Source organism: Lampetra planeri, unplaced genomic scaffold (genome assembly GCF_965212315.1).
Source record: "Lampetra planeri unplaced genomic scaffold, kcLamPlan1.2.h2 scaffold_153, whole genome shotgun sequence".
Lineage (NCBI taxonomy): Eukaryota > Metazoa > Chordata > Hyperoartia > Petromyzontiformes > Petromyzontidae > Lampetra > Lampetra planeri.
In genome coordinates this window covers 1-16,073 of record NW_027614254.1, presented here as the reverse complement: position 1 = coordinate 16,073, position 16,073 = coordinate 1, and the positions used below count along the sequence as shown (strand labels likewise).

General features: G+C 48.2%; 1 protein-coding gene and 1 pseudogene across 2 annotated transcripts in view; one reads left to right on the top strand and one right to left on the bottom strand.

Annotated features, from left to right (window-relative positions):
• LOC144739489 (uncharacterized) overlaps positions 1 to 4,769 on the bottom strand; it is a 36,174-nt pseudogene extending 31,405 nt beyond the window's left edge. The window contains exons 1-2 of the transcript XR_013589442.1: positions 4,536 to 4,769; positions 384 to 1,481 (exon numbers count right to left, since the gene is read on the bottom strand). The product of XR_013589442.1 is annotated as an uncharacterized LOC144739489 (transcript). The remainder of the gene's footprint in view (positions 1 to 383; positions 1,482 to 4,535) is intronic.
• A 5,098-nt stretch (positions 4,770 to 9,867) lies between these two features.
• Positions 9,868 to 15,832, top strand: LOC144739492 (vitamin K epoxide reductase complex subunit 1-like protein 1). Its single transcript, XM_078622438.1, has 3 exons — positions 9,868 to 10,078; positions 14,770 to 14,879; positions 15,551 to 15,832. Exons 1-3 carry the CDS (start codon positions 9,882 to 9,884, stop codon positions 15,784 to 15,786), a joined length of 543 nt encoding a protein of 180 aa, XP_078478564.1. The 5' UTR covers positions 9,868 to 9,881; the 3' UTR covers positions 15,787 to 15,832.
• Positions 15,833 to 16,073: the final 241 nt, after the last annotated feature.

Below are 16,073 nucleotides of genomic sequence, written 5' to 3'. Positions count from 1 at the left end.
CCCCCTTGGTGAGGCCACGCCCCCGGTGCCTCCCCAGCCACTGACCTCACCCCATGTCACTGGCTCCCATCCATCACGTTCAGTGTTAATTACCGAGGCTCACAAAGCCAGACTAAGGCTCCTATAGGCTTCAGTGTGAATCACTGAGGCTCACAGGGCCAGACTAAGGCTCCAATAGGCTTCAGTGTGAATCACTAAGGCTCACAGAGCCAGATGAAGGCTGAAATAGGGTTCAGTGTGAATCACTGAGGCTCCTGGTGAGATGTCTACCCAACTATACCCTGCAGGTTGAACCTAGGATTTCAATGTTCTACTTCACATTATTTTTATTAAAGGCCTGTGACAAAGGTGCATCTATCGGGAGTGACATCGTCTCAAGCTTACACATCTAACGGATCTCCATTTGACTTTGTATTGTCTAGGAAGTCCACCCACACCTCCACTTCCACAAACTGCTGTGAGTTGCCTCGCTCTGCCTCACAGTCAGAATTTCCTTCCTGCTTCACGTTGTCTCCATCGATGTGAAGGTCCCATTTTGGAGTCGAATCTTCATCTTCACATTTTACCTTCACTTCTTTGCTCTTCACCGTCACCTCTTCACATTTCTCAATCACCTCTTCACATTTCACAATCACCTCTTCAAATTCCACCTTGATACCTTTAAAAGTGCCCAAGCTGGGATTTTCTTCCGGTACTTGTTTCATGAGGGATGGGCTCCTTACGGCACTTTGACTTTCACAAGCTGATTTCAGACTCAACTCCTTGTGGATTTTCTGATGCTTCTGTGTTCTCTGGTGTTTTGCAAGATTAGGCGACTGTGAAAATGCCTTCCCACACACACTGCACTTGAAGGGTTTCTCTCCTGTGTGTGTTCTATGGTGTGTTGCAAGATCACGTGACTTTGAAAATGCCTTCCCACACACACTGCAATTGAAGGGTTTTTCTCTTGTGTGTGTTACATGGTGTTTTGCAAGATCCCACTGTGAAAATGCCTTCCCACACACACTGCACTTTAAGAGTTTCTCTCCTGTGTGTGTTCTCTGGTGTCGTGCAAGATTATGTGACTGTGAAAATGCCTTCCGACACACACTGCACTTCAAGGGTTTCTCTCCTGTGTGTGTTCTCTGGTGTATTGCAAGATCAGATGACTGTGAAAATGCCTTCCCACACACACTGCACTTGAAGGGTTTCTCTCCTGTGTGTGTTCTCTGGTGTATTTGACAATTTTCTGGACCTGCAAACGCCATTCCACACACACTGCACTTGAAAAGTTTCACTCGTGTGTGTGTTCTCTGGTGTTTTGCAAGATTAGGCGACTGTGAAAATGCCTTCCCACACACACTGCACTTGAAGGGTTTCTCTCCTGTGTGTGTTCTCTGGTGTTTTGCAAGATCAGATGACTGTTAAAATGCCTTCCCACACACACTGCACTTGAAGGGTTTCTCTCCTGTGTGTGTTCTTTGGTGTCTTTGAAGCGACAGCTGCAGACAGAAAATACCATCTACAAGTCAGTATCAAGGCACAGAAGAATGAATATACGCATATATGTACACAATCTTGATTTGAAGCTTTCATGACTGCATGAATACATACTCTATGGTTCTTTCGGTAAAGTCACGTAGGTAAAAATAATATAAATGACGATGTTTCGAATGCAACACAAGCGTTCGTCTTCGGGTGAAATCGCGATAGCTGATATGTCTGCTGTGATTTATTTTAATACACGCTTTCATTTAACTCACTCTGTCTGTTGTTGTTGTCATTGTTGTATCCTCAAATCTTGTAACTCCATTTTAACCTATCATTAACATTTTCTTTTAAACAATATTTTTTACATGTTATGTTTCAGCTTGGGTCTAATTGTCCACGGTAAACTGACGTTGGCTATAATTGAGCACGGTCGCTTATGTTACGGCAAGCCTCGGGGCCACTCCCTGGAGTCGTGGAGTTTTTCCACTACTAGTAGTACATTTCATAAAAGCGTGTTTAAAAAAATATTACTTCATTTATTTCTACCTACGTGACTTTACCGAAAGAACCTAAGAGTATATATAAACACAGTCACACATGACTAACATGTCTATAGGTATTCATATATTCATGAGAGTTAAAAAGTTTCCCAAATTCATCACACGGGCTGTTATGGAGCACAATGAGAGGGCAAATGGTCATACACATTCCTGGAAGCCCTCATATCTTCAAAATGAATGTTAACCCAAAACTCCAAGCACACAATTTTGGCTGTCTGGCTACAAAATGAATATTTATAAGAGCTAAATTCAGCTGACATAGCAAAGGATGTTGAAAATACTACTACTTGTGTTATGCATAAATTCATGTTCAATCGCAACTTAAGAGGTGTGAAGCCAGGCTCAGATTTCCTTGAATGCTGGGATGAACAGACCTAACGTCAGCTGCATGTGTGCTGTGTCAATTTCCTGACTGCTTCCATTATCATAAAGAGTTGCAGATGAAAACAAAAAAGAAACCATTGTTTTCATATAACCTCCGTGTTCATTAGAGTTAATAGACTTTACTGCAAACACAAACTTGACACTGCCACACACTGCCGTGTTAAACAGGTAGTGGCGTCTCCAGAACCATGCCTGGCCACACACCTTCATCTGCTCAGTATTAATGTTTCAGTTTCATTTGTTAGGTCTTAGCTTTACTTCATGGCTTCGCCCGAGACTTGGATTCTTGTCTTTAAAGAATCCACGGCCTTCGCGGAGGGTGGGGGGTGCGTGACGTCAGCAGACGCTGCCGCATGCGGGTGACATCACAGACGTGAGGTCACCGTTCACTTGCCGTGCAAAATATATCCATTATTGCGCCCCCCCCCCTCCCCCAAATGCAAAAGTCAATTTTTATACTTTTTGCATTGTGTACAATCTGGAAGCTACCCACATGCCAAATTTAAAGTTTGTTGCATGTCGGAACGTATGCTAAACATTTAGAACAGACACATTCACAAATTTCCCTTTTATATATAGCTAACCCCGTGAGCCATGCGGCTCTTGACTCGGGGGCAACTGCAACAAACAAAAACATGAACAAGAAACATCTTAAAGTGACTACACGCAACAGAAAAATCCAGTTAAAAACAGCAGAAAAAACACTGTATTTCAACGCTGTGTGCAAAAATCCCAGTGGGATGCAAGTCAACAAAAACAACCATAAGACAATTTAGATTAAAGTTATCAGGCTAACTCTGTACTACCACAAACAAACATGGCTAAACCAAAACGTTTTCATAGCTTCCTCACTCCACCAAATAATTGAGGATGAAATCAACATAACCGAGTTTGCGTGTCTCCCTCTCTCTCCGTGGTGGCGTGGATTTTCCTCCGGATGCCCCTAAACATTTAAGAGTGAACATCAGCACCCGTTTAGAGCCTTTGACCGATAGTCATTTCCACACGTTAACAAAGCCCACCTTTGTTGTGTGGGCAGGTCGCTTCTGAAAACAAGAGCGGACGCTTGTGTTGCGCCCGAAACGTCGTGATTTATTTTATTTTCTACCTATGTGACTCTACCGAAAGAACCAAAGAGTATGGATTCCTGCACTCACGATCATAAGAGCGGTATAGCAGCTCAAGCGGGCTTGGCCTGGTTACATAAAATAAAAACCAAAAGTGTCCTCGTGTTGTAGTATTTCCTGCAGTCACGAAAGCTCCAAATCTCTCATTGCCATGCTCATTTCTCTACCCCCCCTCTCTCTCAGCCCCCTTCTCTCTCTATTTAAGGCCTTGTCACAGAGGTGTTGTTTCTGTGTGTGCCTACGTGTCTCTCTGTGTCTGTGTGCCTATGTGTGTATCTCTCTGTCTGTGTCATCTCTCTCTGTGTCTCTCTCTCTCTCTGTGTGCCTCTGTGTCTCTCTCAGTGTGCCTATGTGTGCCTCTTCTTGGTTCTTTCGGTAAAGTCACGTAGAAGGGAAGTAATAAAATAATAAAAACAAAACATAATAAAATAATTCTCACGACGTTTCGGCCACAACGCAAGCAGCCGTCCTCAGGTTCGTTTTATTACTTCCCTTCTACGTGACTTTACCGAAAGAACCAAGAAGATGAATCCCTGCAGTCACGAAAGCTTTAAATCGAAATTTACGTGTGCCTCTCTGTCTGTTTTATCTCTCTGTGTGCCTATGTGTATATCTCTAAAAAAAAATACATTTGGTTGTTTTTTCATTTTTTATGAAAAAAAGAATTTGTATTATAAAAAATATTATGAAAAAACAACTAAAATAAATGATAAAACTAAATTAAATTGGTTGTTTCTTCATTTATTTTATTTCTGCTACCGTCACGAAAGCTTCCAGATCAAGTTGAAGCGAGAGAATTCAAGCAAAGGCCTTCAGGCGAGGGCAGGAGGCGAGGCCCCGCGTGGATAGGCCCCACGTTGTAATGTCCCAACCTGGACATGGATTCCCATACTCGCTGCGACTAAATTGACATCCCTACGAGAGAGAGGCTCTACCTGGGTAAACAACAACAACAACCACAACAACCACCACCACCACGATGAAAATCTCTCACCTCGGATGTCATCGGCAGCTTCTCGTTACATCGCTCCGTTATGGCGGCAGCAGGATGTGACGTAATATTCACTTCCGGGGTACAAGACACGCCCCCAACGAGCGGGGCTGGGTAACTGAATAACTTATTCGAGAATTGAAGCTTTCGTCAACTGCAGGAATGACTCAACTCGTTGTACACTCATTGGCTCTTTCGGTAAAGTCACGCGTCGAGGGATGATGGGGCGTGGGTGCTGAACCCGTCGCAATAAAAAACAAACTCGCGAGTGCTTTTAACGAATATATTATGTTAATTTTATTTTTTATTTAATTTCTTTACCGAAATAACCAATGAGCAATTCCTGCAGTCACCAAAGCTTAGATCCTAGATTATGTTAACGAGCCGCCAGTCACTGGGCGTAGCTTTGCCCAAATAAGGATTGTACCGGAACAGATATTGGCGGTGACCAAGCAGGGGTGACATGACGTCACTAGCGAGGCTTACCGCCCCCCCGAGGCGTTTCACACCGATGAGGTAATGCTTGGTGGTGACGTCAGAGAACAGGGGTCAGAGTTCCAGTTTTGCGTATTAGGGCCGTTCATAAATGACGTCACGTTATTTTGGCCGATTTTTGACCCCCCTCCCCCCTTCGTCACAGAGCGTCACAAAAAGTCAGACCCCCTCAAATATGACGTCACAAAGCTCTGCCCCCCCCCAAATATATAAAACACGCTTCAAATCGCTTTAAACTATTGTCATTGTAGTGCGTATTTAATGTGGCGCTGCACTCTGATGTTGTAGGAGAAAAGATTTATTAAAAAGGAGACCAGGGGGGCGGGGGTTTGAGAAATGTGACGTCACATCAAAATGCACAACTTTAAATACATATAGAGTATAGACAAAACGTTCTGCTTAATTCTAGATTTTAAGCTTTCGTGACTGCAAGGATTCATACTCTTTGTTTTTTTCGGTAAAGTCACGTTGGTTCTACTTAATTAAATACTTTTTTTATGAATGTGTATATATTTGTAAACATTCTTTTTCATATGTTATGTTTCGGCTTGGGTCTAATTGTCCACGGTGGGCAAACGCACAAAATCAGCAGGGGATCAAATACTTTTTTCCCTCACTGTACTTATGCCATACTGATGACAATACTATATTCTATCATAAAAAAACAAATTTTAACAATCTTTTTTCCATGTTATGTTTCGGCTTGGGTCTAATTGTCCCCACGGTCAACTGACGTTGGCTGTAATTGTCCATCGTCCCTTACGTTATAGCAACCTTCGGGGCCACTTCCTGGAGTCGTGGAGTTCTGCCATTACTAGTACATTTCATAAAAGCGTGTTTATAAAAAGGTTTTTTCTTAATTATTTATTTATAGTCAAAATGGCCAAATGTGCGGAGCTTCGCTGCAAGTACAGGGAAAGACGAGAGGTGAGGCAGCGACGCATTCAGCCTCCCCTCTGATTGCGCAACCCCTCAGACACTGGATGGAATGCGGGCAGTAAGGGCGTGCCTGTTACTATCTCAGCATGTCACCAATGGAATGTTTGTAGACCCCTTCATTACATGTCCTCGCCTTCCATACTCCAGGTAACTTATTCACGTATATGTATAAAGATATGTAGGCTCGCTGGTCTCGTCATAAAATTGCAATGAAAAAGCACCATGGGAGGCAACTATCACATCTGCCACACCGAGGGGGGGCGTGTCGGACACGCCCCCCCTCGGTGAGGCCACGCCCCCGGTGCCTCCCCAGCCACTGACCTCACGGCATGTCACTGGCTCGCATCCATCGGGTTCAGTATTAATCACTGAGGCTCACAGAGCGGGCTAAGGATCCCATAGGGTTCATTGTTAATCATTGAGGCTCACAGAGCCAGACTAAGGCTCCCATAGGGTTCAGTGTTGATCACTGAGGTTCACAGACTCAGACTTAGGCTCCCACAGGGTTCAGTGGGAATCGTTGAGGCTTACAGAGCCAGACAAAGGCTCCCATAGGGTTCATTGTTAATCACTGAGGCTCACAGAGCAAGACTCAGGCTCCCATCGGGTTCACTGTTAATCACTGAGGCTCACAGGGCCAGACGAAGGCTCCCGTAGGGGTCTGTGTTAATCACTGAGGCTTACAGAGCCAGACAAAGGCTCCCATAGGGTTCAGTGTTAATCACTGAGTCTCACAGAGCAATACTCAGGCTCCCATCGGGTTCAGTGTTAATCATTGAGACTCACAGAGCCAGACTAAGGCTCCCATAGGGTTCAGTGTTAATTACTGAGGCTTACAGAGCCAGACAAAGGCTCCCATAGGGTTCAGTGTTAATCACTGAGTCTCACAGAGCCAAACTAAGGCTCCCATCGGGTTCAGTGTTAATCATTGAGGCTCAGAGCCAGACTAAGGCTCCCATAGGGTTCAGTGTTGATCACTGAGGTTTACAGAGCCAGACTCAGGCTCCCATCGGGTTCAGTGTTAATCACTGAGGCTCACAGAACCAGACTAAGGCTCCCATAGGGTTCAGTGTTAATCACTGAGGCTTACAGAGCCAGACAAAGGCTCCCATAGGGTTCAGTGTTAATCACTGAGTCTCACAGAGCCAGACTCAGGCACCCATCGGGTTCAGTGTTAATCATTGAGACTCACAGCGCCAGACTAAGGCTCCCATAAGGTTCTGTGTTAATCACTGAGACTCACAGAGCCAGACAAAGGCTCCCATCGGGTTCAGTGTTAATCACTGAGGCTCACAGGGCCAGACGAAGGCTCCCATCGGGTTCAGTGTTAATCATTGAGACTCACAGAGCCAGACTAAGGCTCCCATAGGGTTCAGTGTTAATCACTGAGACTCACAGAGCCAGACAAAGGCTCCCATCGGGTTCAGTGTTAATCACTGAGGCTCACAGAGCCAGACTCAGGCTCCCATCGGGTTCAGTGTTAATCACTGAGGCTCACAGGGCCAGACATAGGCTCCCATATGGGTCAGTGTTAATCACTGAGGCTTACAGAGCCAGACAAAGGCTCCCATAGGGTTCAGTGTTAATCACTGAGTCTCACAGAGCCAGACTCAGGCTCCCATCGTGTTCAGTGTTAATCATTGAGACTCACAGAGCAAGACTAAGGCTCCCATAGGGTTCAGTATTAATCACTGAGACTCACAGAGCCAGACAAAGGCTCCCATAGGGTTCAGTGTTAATCGCTGAGGCTCACAGAGCCATACTAAGGCTCCCATCGGGTTCAGTGTTAATCATTGAGGCTCAGAGCCAGACTAAGGCTCCCATAGGGTTCAGTGTTGATCACTGAGGTTCACAGAGCCAGACTTAGGCTCCCACCGGGTTCAGTGTTAATCACTGAGGCTTTCAGAGCCATACTAAGGCTCCCATAGGGTTCAGTGTTAATCACTGAGCCTCACAGAGCCAGATTAAGGCTCCCATAGGGTTCAGTGTTAATCACTTAGGCTTACAGAGCCAGACTAAGGCTCCCATAGGGTTCAGTGTTAATCACTGAGGCTCACAGCGCCAGACTAAGGCTCCCATAGGGTTCAGTGTTAATCACTTAGGCTTACAGAGCCAGACTAAGGCTCCCATAGGGTTCAGTGTTAATCACTGAGCCTCACAGAGCCAGATTAAGGCTCCCATAGGGTTCAGTGTCAATCACTTAGGCTTACAGAGCCAGACTAAGGCTCCCATAGGGTTCGGTGTTAATCACTGAGACTCACAGAGCCAGACTAAGGCTCCCATAGGGTTCAGTGTTAATCACTGAGCCCCACAGAGCCAGATTAAGGCTCACATAGGGTTCAGTCTTAATCACTGAGGCTTTCAGAGCCAGACGAAGGCTCCCTAGGGTTCATGTTAATCACTGAGGCTTACAGAGCCAGACTTAGGCTCCCATAGGGTTCTGTGTTTATCACTGAGCCTCACAGAGCCAGATTAAGGCTCCCATAGGGTTCAGTGTTAATCACTGAGGCTTATAGAGCCAGACTAAGGCTCCCATAGGGTTCAGTGTTAATCACTGAGGCTCACAGCGCCAGACTAAGGCTCCCATAGGGTTCAGTGTTAATCACTGAGTCTCACAGAGCCAGACTCAGGCTCCCATCGTGTTCAGTGTTAATCATTGAGACTCACAGAGCAAGACTAAGGCTCCCATAGGGTTCAGTATTAATCACTGAGACTCACAGAGCCAGACAAAGGCTCCCATAGGGTTCAGTGTTAATCGCTGAGGCTCACAGAGCCATACTAAGGCTCCCATCGGGTTCAGTGTTAATCATTGAGGCTCAGAGCCAGACTAAGGCTCCCATAGGGTTCAGTGTTGATCACTGAGGTTCACAGAGCCAGACTTAGGCTCCCACCGGGTTCAGTGTTAATCACTGAGGCTTTCAGAGCCATACTAAGGCTCCCATAGGGTTCAGTGTTAATCACTGAGCCTCACAGAGCCAGATTAAGGCTCCCATAGGGTTCAGTGTTAATCACTTAGGCTTACAGAGCCAGACTAAGGCTCCCATAGGGTTCAGTGTTAATCACTGAGGCTCACAGCGCCAGACTAAGGCTCCCATAGGGTTCAGTGTTAATCACTTAGGCTTACAGAGCCAGACTAAGGCTCCCATAGGGTTCAGTGTTAATCACTGAGCCTCACAGAGCCAGATTAAGGCTCCCATAGGGTTCAGTGTCAATCACTTAGGCTTACAGAGCCAGACTAAGGCTCCCATAGGGTTCGGTGTTAATCACTGAGACTCACAGAGCCAGACTAAGGCTCCCATAGGGTTCAGTGTTAATCACTGAGCCCCACAGAGCCAGATTAAGGCTCACATAGGGTTCAGTCTTAATCACTGAGGCTTTCAGAGCCAGACGAAGGCTCCCTAGGGTTCATGTTAATCACTGAGGCTTACAGAGCCAGACTTAGGCTCCCATAGGGTTCTGTGTTTATCACTGAGCCTCACAGAGCCAGATTAAGGCTCCCATAGGGTTCAGTGTTAATCACTGAGGCTTATAGAGCCAGACTAAGGCTCCCATAGGGTTCAGTGTTAATCACTGAGGCTCACAGCGCCAGACTAAGGCTCCCATAGGGTTCTGTGTTAATTACTGAGCCTCACAGAGCCAGATTAAGGCTCCCATAGGGTTCAGTGTTAATCACTGAGGCTCAAAGAGCCAGATTAAGGCTCCCATAGAGTTCGGTGTTAATCACTGAGTCTCACAGAGGGAGGGGCAGTGTTTGAGTTGGCGGGGGCGTGGCGGAAGTGGGGGCGGTCACCATCAGAGGAATCGAATCTTTATTCAACGACTATCCAAATCGAATCGCCCCCCCCAACCGCTCCAGCATAAAGCCGCCCCTTGACGACGCCATCGACGACGATCCGGGAATCGATCCGGACGACAATGGCGGCGCCCACGTTAGCCAGCGGCGTCCGTGTACCCGTCTGGGACAAGACCGCTCGCGTTTTTCTCTGCCTCCTCGGCGTCTTCTTCTCGCTGCTCGCCTTGCGCATCCCTCATGACACCGCCGAGGAAGAGGGCGGCGGGAGGGCAGCGGCGGCGCGCTGTGCGTCTGCGGCGGAGTGCGGGGCGGAGACTAGGTAAGGTGGCAGGCTTTGCTTTTGGGCCTAGTGGTGGTGTGGTGGTGGTGGGTGTTTTGTAATTTTTACTTTTGTTCGTTCTTGCTTCGCGTTCGTCGTTGTTAGCTCATTGGTTCGGGCGCCTTTAGTTGTTGTCGTGGGGTTTGTTTGGTGGGCACGCGTGTTTTATCTGTCGATAAAAACGGGAGTGCGAGACGCGCAGAAATTGCGTCCGATATCAATAAGCGTACGTGTTGAACATGCCTTATTCAAATTATTTCCCTATAATTTTAAGTCTGCAATGTCATTACCGTACTGGGTGTATTGGTTTATTAACTCGGCCCGTTGAACGATAAGAATCTAAATGCATTCGTGCATTCTGGTCAACACTACCGTGAGATAAAATTACTCTTATAAAATACAATTGTGGGTGCCGTACAGCGATGCGTATTAATACGTGCCTTTTTATTTCGCTCATTTCATCTTTCACTCTGATCGCTGTCAACTCTTTGGGTTTGGCGTGTTTAGTTATTTCCTCGTGATATTTTTTTTTCCAATGCCTGGGAGTTCCATCTGTTGAGAAATTGGCGTGTGTGTGTGTGAATTAAGCTTAAATTGCGTCTAATATTAGCGTGGTAGTTAAGTGGCACTTGTTACGGCCTTGTTATAATTATAATTTATATCGTACAATGTGTAAAAATATATAATATACTTACTAGATTTATTTTCAACTCGGGCGGTTGATGATACAGTGTCAATACCATCCATGCATTTCTCTGGCCACTGCAGTTAAGTGAATTACAATTGCGATACGCTCACAATGTATTCATTTTATTCGAGTCATTTTATCGTTCACTCTGATCGCTGTCGACTCGTTGGGTTAGGCGTCTGGTTATTGTCCCGTTATTTTTTTTGGTGACCGTGGGTGTACCATCTGTTGGGAAATCGTGTGTGAATTAAGCTTAAATTGCGTCTAAAATTTGCGTGGCAGTTACGTTTTGTTGTGGTTGTTGGTGGTTTGTTGTGGTTGTTGTGGTGTTTGTTGGTGAGCGTTGGGAGCTTTACATCGCGTGACGGGAACGGGGCCGTGGTGCAGACTTCCACGTGCAGCCACGACACGGGCAAAGTGCAAAGATAGCTCCTGTCATGTGTGGGTTTTTTTATCTGTGTGTGTCAACCTGTGTGTGTCTGTGTGCGTTATTGACCTGATCAAGGCCTATGATACCATCAGTAGGCCTTGTTCTTCGTGCTTTTGGAGTCCCTGACCCTCTGCTCACGATCATGAAGGACCTTCATGATGGTGAGTGGGCCCGGGTTAAACTACGTGGCCGGCAGTCAGAGCCATTCCCTGTTCACCTTCGGGTGCGACAGGGATGTCCTCTGGCTCCCACATTATCTAACATCTATTTTGACCACGTAGTTCGTGAAGCCTTCAATAGCTGTACCGGAGGAATTTCCATCTGGTACAGATATAATGGGAGGCTGATCGATGCCCGGGTGCGGTCAAGGGATGGCTCCCTATTGCTCAACCACGTTATGTATGCCGATGATCTGGTGATTGCTGTTCACTCGGAGGAGGAGTTGGAGGTGCTGCTGCTGAACCTGGGGGTGGGGCCTTACCGTCAGCCCCACCAAAACTAAGCACCTGCCTGGGTATTTTGTACCATTGGACACTCCACCCCCACAAGTCCCAATTGGTGATAGGGCAGTTGTGGAGAGTTTCCCATACCTTGGCAGTGTGCTCATGACCGCCTCCGGTTTAACAGCAGAGGTCGCACTCTGAATCAGTCGAGCGGCAGTATCTTTTCATCGGTTGCGTAACGCTGTGTGGAAGATTGCACGAAGCTTCAGGTCTTCCCTCCCTTCTCTACGCTTGCGAAACGTGGACCCCTCTAATGGAACATCTTCGCTGGTTAGAAACATTTAGGCTGGCCTGCCTACGATCCATCCTGGGTTTAACTAAGCTGGATTGTGTGATGAGCTCACAAATCCTTGCAAGATGTGGACAAAGCCCCATCGGTGAGCTGTTCTGGCAGGCAAAGCTGCATTGGCTGGGTAATGTAGCCTGCATGCCCAGCCACCGCATGCCGAAACAGCTTTTGTTTGGCTGATTCGAGGGGGGTAAACGGGCGCGGCACGGGCTAGAGAAGAGATGGAGTGATGTGGTACAGGAAGATGTGGAGCTGAGTGGACTTGACAATGACTGGTACCAGCGGTGTCAATATCGGCCTCAATGGAGGAGGCTCGCGAAGGACGCTACTGGGCAGTTGGAGGCAGTCGCCCTCCAACAACAACGGAGGGGGGAGGAGCGATGCTCACAATGAGCGGAGCGCCGGGTGGCTAAAGCACAGCAAGTTGGCACAGTAGGAGGCACAGGTGGTGCATCAGCCAGTCAGTCGACCTGTGGCATCTGGGTCTGCCTCGTGACCTCCTGCCAGCGGGTGTTCGAGACTTCACGTAGCCTCAAGGTGCACATAGCCTGGCACAAGCGTCGTGGTGATGTCGCCGCCACTGAGTGGCGAATGGCGGTTGTTTTTGTGTCTTTGTATCTATCTGTGTGTGTGTGGCCGTGTGCGTTTGACTGTTTGTTTGACTGTCTGTGTGTGTGTGTCTCTGTGTGTGCGTGTGGGGAGCGGTTGCATAGTGGTTAGCGCCCTGCGCCACTAAACTCAGTCCACCCAAGTTCCGAGTCCCGCTCGTGATCCACACCACTCATCGCGATTATCTAAACCGGTCTCGGGCCTCCCCTAGGTCGACTCGGCCTCAAATGAGTGGGACACATCGCTAGCACTTGGGGGGTGCATGGAGAGACAAAGGCGGCCGGGCGTGTGAGTAGGGCTGGCCACCCCACCCCCTGTGTGTGTGACCACAGTGGGCGGCCTTCATAGATGCTGCTGATGCTGCTACTGACAGCACTTTCCCCTACAGCACTGTTAGGGGCTACCTGGGGGAGCTTTGTCTTTGTGTGCCAACACAGCTGGGGTCACATTCTGACCCCCCCTCCCTGCGGCCCCTCCCCCACTGATGACGTTGACACTGATGATGATACTGACGACGATGATGATACTGACGACGATGATGATACTGACGACGATGATGATACTGACGACGATGATGATACTGACGACGATGATGATACTGACGACGATGATGATGCTGACGACGATGATGATGCTGACGACGATGATGATGCTGACGACGATGATGATGCTGACGACGATGATTGATGATGATGATGATGCTGACGACGATGATTGATGATGATGATGATGCTGACGACGATGATTGATGATGATGATGATGCTGACGACGATGATTGATGATGATGATGCTGACGACGATGATTGATGATGATGATGCTGACGACGATGATTGATGATGATGATGATGATGCTGACGACGATGATTGATGATGATGATGATGATGCTGACGACGATGATTGATGATGATGATGCTGACGACGATGATTGATGATGATGATGCTGACGACGATGATTGATGATGATGATGATGCTGACGACGATGATTGATGATGATGATGATGCTGACGACGATGATTGATGATGATGATGATGCTGACGACGATGATTGATGATGATGATGATGCTGACGACGATGATTGATGATGATGATGATGCTGACGACGATGATTGATGATGATGATGATGCTGACGACGATGATTGATGATGATGATGATGCTGACGACGATGATTGATGATGATGATGATGCTGACGACGATGATTGATGATGATGATGATGCTGACGACGATGATTGATGATGATGATGATGCTGACGACGATGATTGATGATGATGATGATGCTGACGACGATGATTGATGATGATGATGCTGACGACGATGATTGATGATGATGATGCTGACGACGATGATTGATGATGATGATGCTGACGGCGATGATTGATGATGATGATGATGCTGACGGCGACGATGATGATGAGGATACTGAAGACGATGATGATGAGGATACTGACGACGATGATGATGAGGATACTGACGACGATGATGATGAGGATACTGACGACGATGATGATGAGGATACTGACGACGATGATGATGAGGATACTGACGACGATGATGATGAGGATACTGACGACGATGATGATGAGGATACTGACGACGATGATGATGAGGATACTGACGACGATGATGATGAGGATACTGACGACGATGATGATGAGGATACTGACGACGATGATGATGAGGATACTGACGACGATGATGATGAGGATACTGACGACGATGATGATGAGGATACTGACGACGATGATGATGAGGATACTGACGACGATGATGATGAGGATACTGACGACGATGATGATGAGGATACTGCGACGATGATGATGAGGATACTGACGACGATGATGATGAGGATACTGACGACGATGATGATGAGGATACTGACGACGATGATGATGAGGATACTGACGACGATGATGATGAGGATACTGATGACGATGATGATGAGGATACTGACGACGATGATGATGAGGATACTGACGACGATGATGATGAGGATACTGACGACGATGATGATGAGGATACTGACGACGATGATGATGATGATGATGATACTGACGACGATGATGATGATGATGATGATACTGACGACGATGATGATGATGAGGATACTGACGACGATGATGATGATGATGAGGATACTGACGACGATGATGATCCTACTGCTGTAGGTGGAGGAGAGGCTGTGGCCTGGTGGAGCTGCTCTTGGGAGAGCGGCAAATCCTCACACTGCCAAACAGCATCCTAGGCCTGCTGTTCTACCTGATGCAGCTATTACTGGGTACACTCACGCACTCAGCTACTCGCTCACGCACTCATGTACTTACTCACCTACTCGCTCGCCTACTCACTCCGGCACTCACGCACTCACCTATTCGCTCAGGCACTCGCATACTCACTCACGCACTCACCGACTCGCTCACCTACTCACTCAGGCACTCACGCACTCACCTACTCACTCAGGCACTCGCATACTCACCTACTCGCTCACGTATTCATGCACTCACCTACTCACTCACCTACTCGCTCACCTATTCACTCAGGCACTCACCTACTCGCTCACCTACTCAGGCACTCACCTACTCACTCACCTACTCACCTACTCGCTTACCTACTCACTCAGGCACTCACGCACTCACCTACTCACTCAGGCACTCACTCGCTCACCTACTCACTCAGGCACTCACACACTCACCTACTCGCTCGCGTACTCACTGACGTGCTCACTCACTAACGTACTCGCTCACGTACTCAACAATTCACGCACTCACTCAGGCACTCACTCGCGTATTCACTCGCTCGCACACTCTCACGTACTCGCACGCAGACACTCGCTCACGGACTCACTCACTCCTGTACCACATCACTCTACGGGTAGGGTACGTGTAGGGTACGGGTACCCGTTTGCGACCTCACCACGACCTCACCACAACCCTCCTCCCCCCCCCGCAGGCCTGACTAGCAGCGCAACAGCGGCCGTGCTCCTCTTTGCGACGTCCATCTGTTCTGCGCTGGGCTCCGCCTACCTGGCGACATCGCTGCTCGCAGCGGGCCTCCTGCGTGCCGTCTGCGGCGCCGTCTATGCCGTCAACCTCCTCTTGCTGGGCCTCAACTACAAGCGCCTCGTCTTCCTCAACGCCGCCTGGACCACGCAGCAGCAGCAGCAGCGGCATAGCAAGAGTCTCTAGCGGGAGGGGGAGACTTTGGTGGAAGGGGGAGGAGCAATGGTGAAAGGGGGAGGAGCTTCGTCGGGAGGGGGAGGAGCTTCGGTGAGAGGGGGGGGCTAAGGCGGGAGGGGAGGGGCTTCGGCGGAGGGGGAGGGGCTACGGTGGGAGGGGAGGAGCTACGGCGGCAGGGGGAGGAGCTACGGTGGGAGGGGGAGGAGCTACGGTGGGAGGGGGAGGATCTACGGTGGGAGGGGGAGAATCTACGGCGGGAGGGGGAGGATCTACGGCGGCGGAGGGGGAGGGGCTAC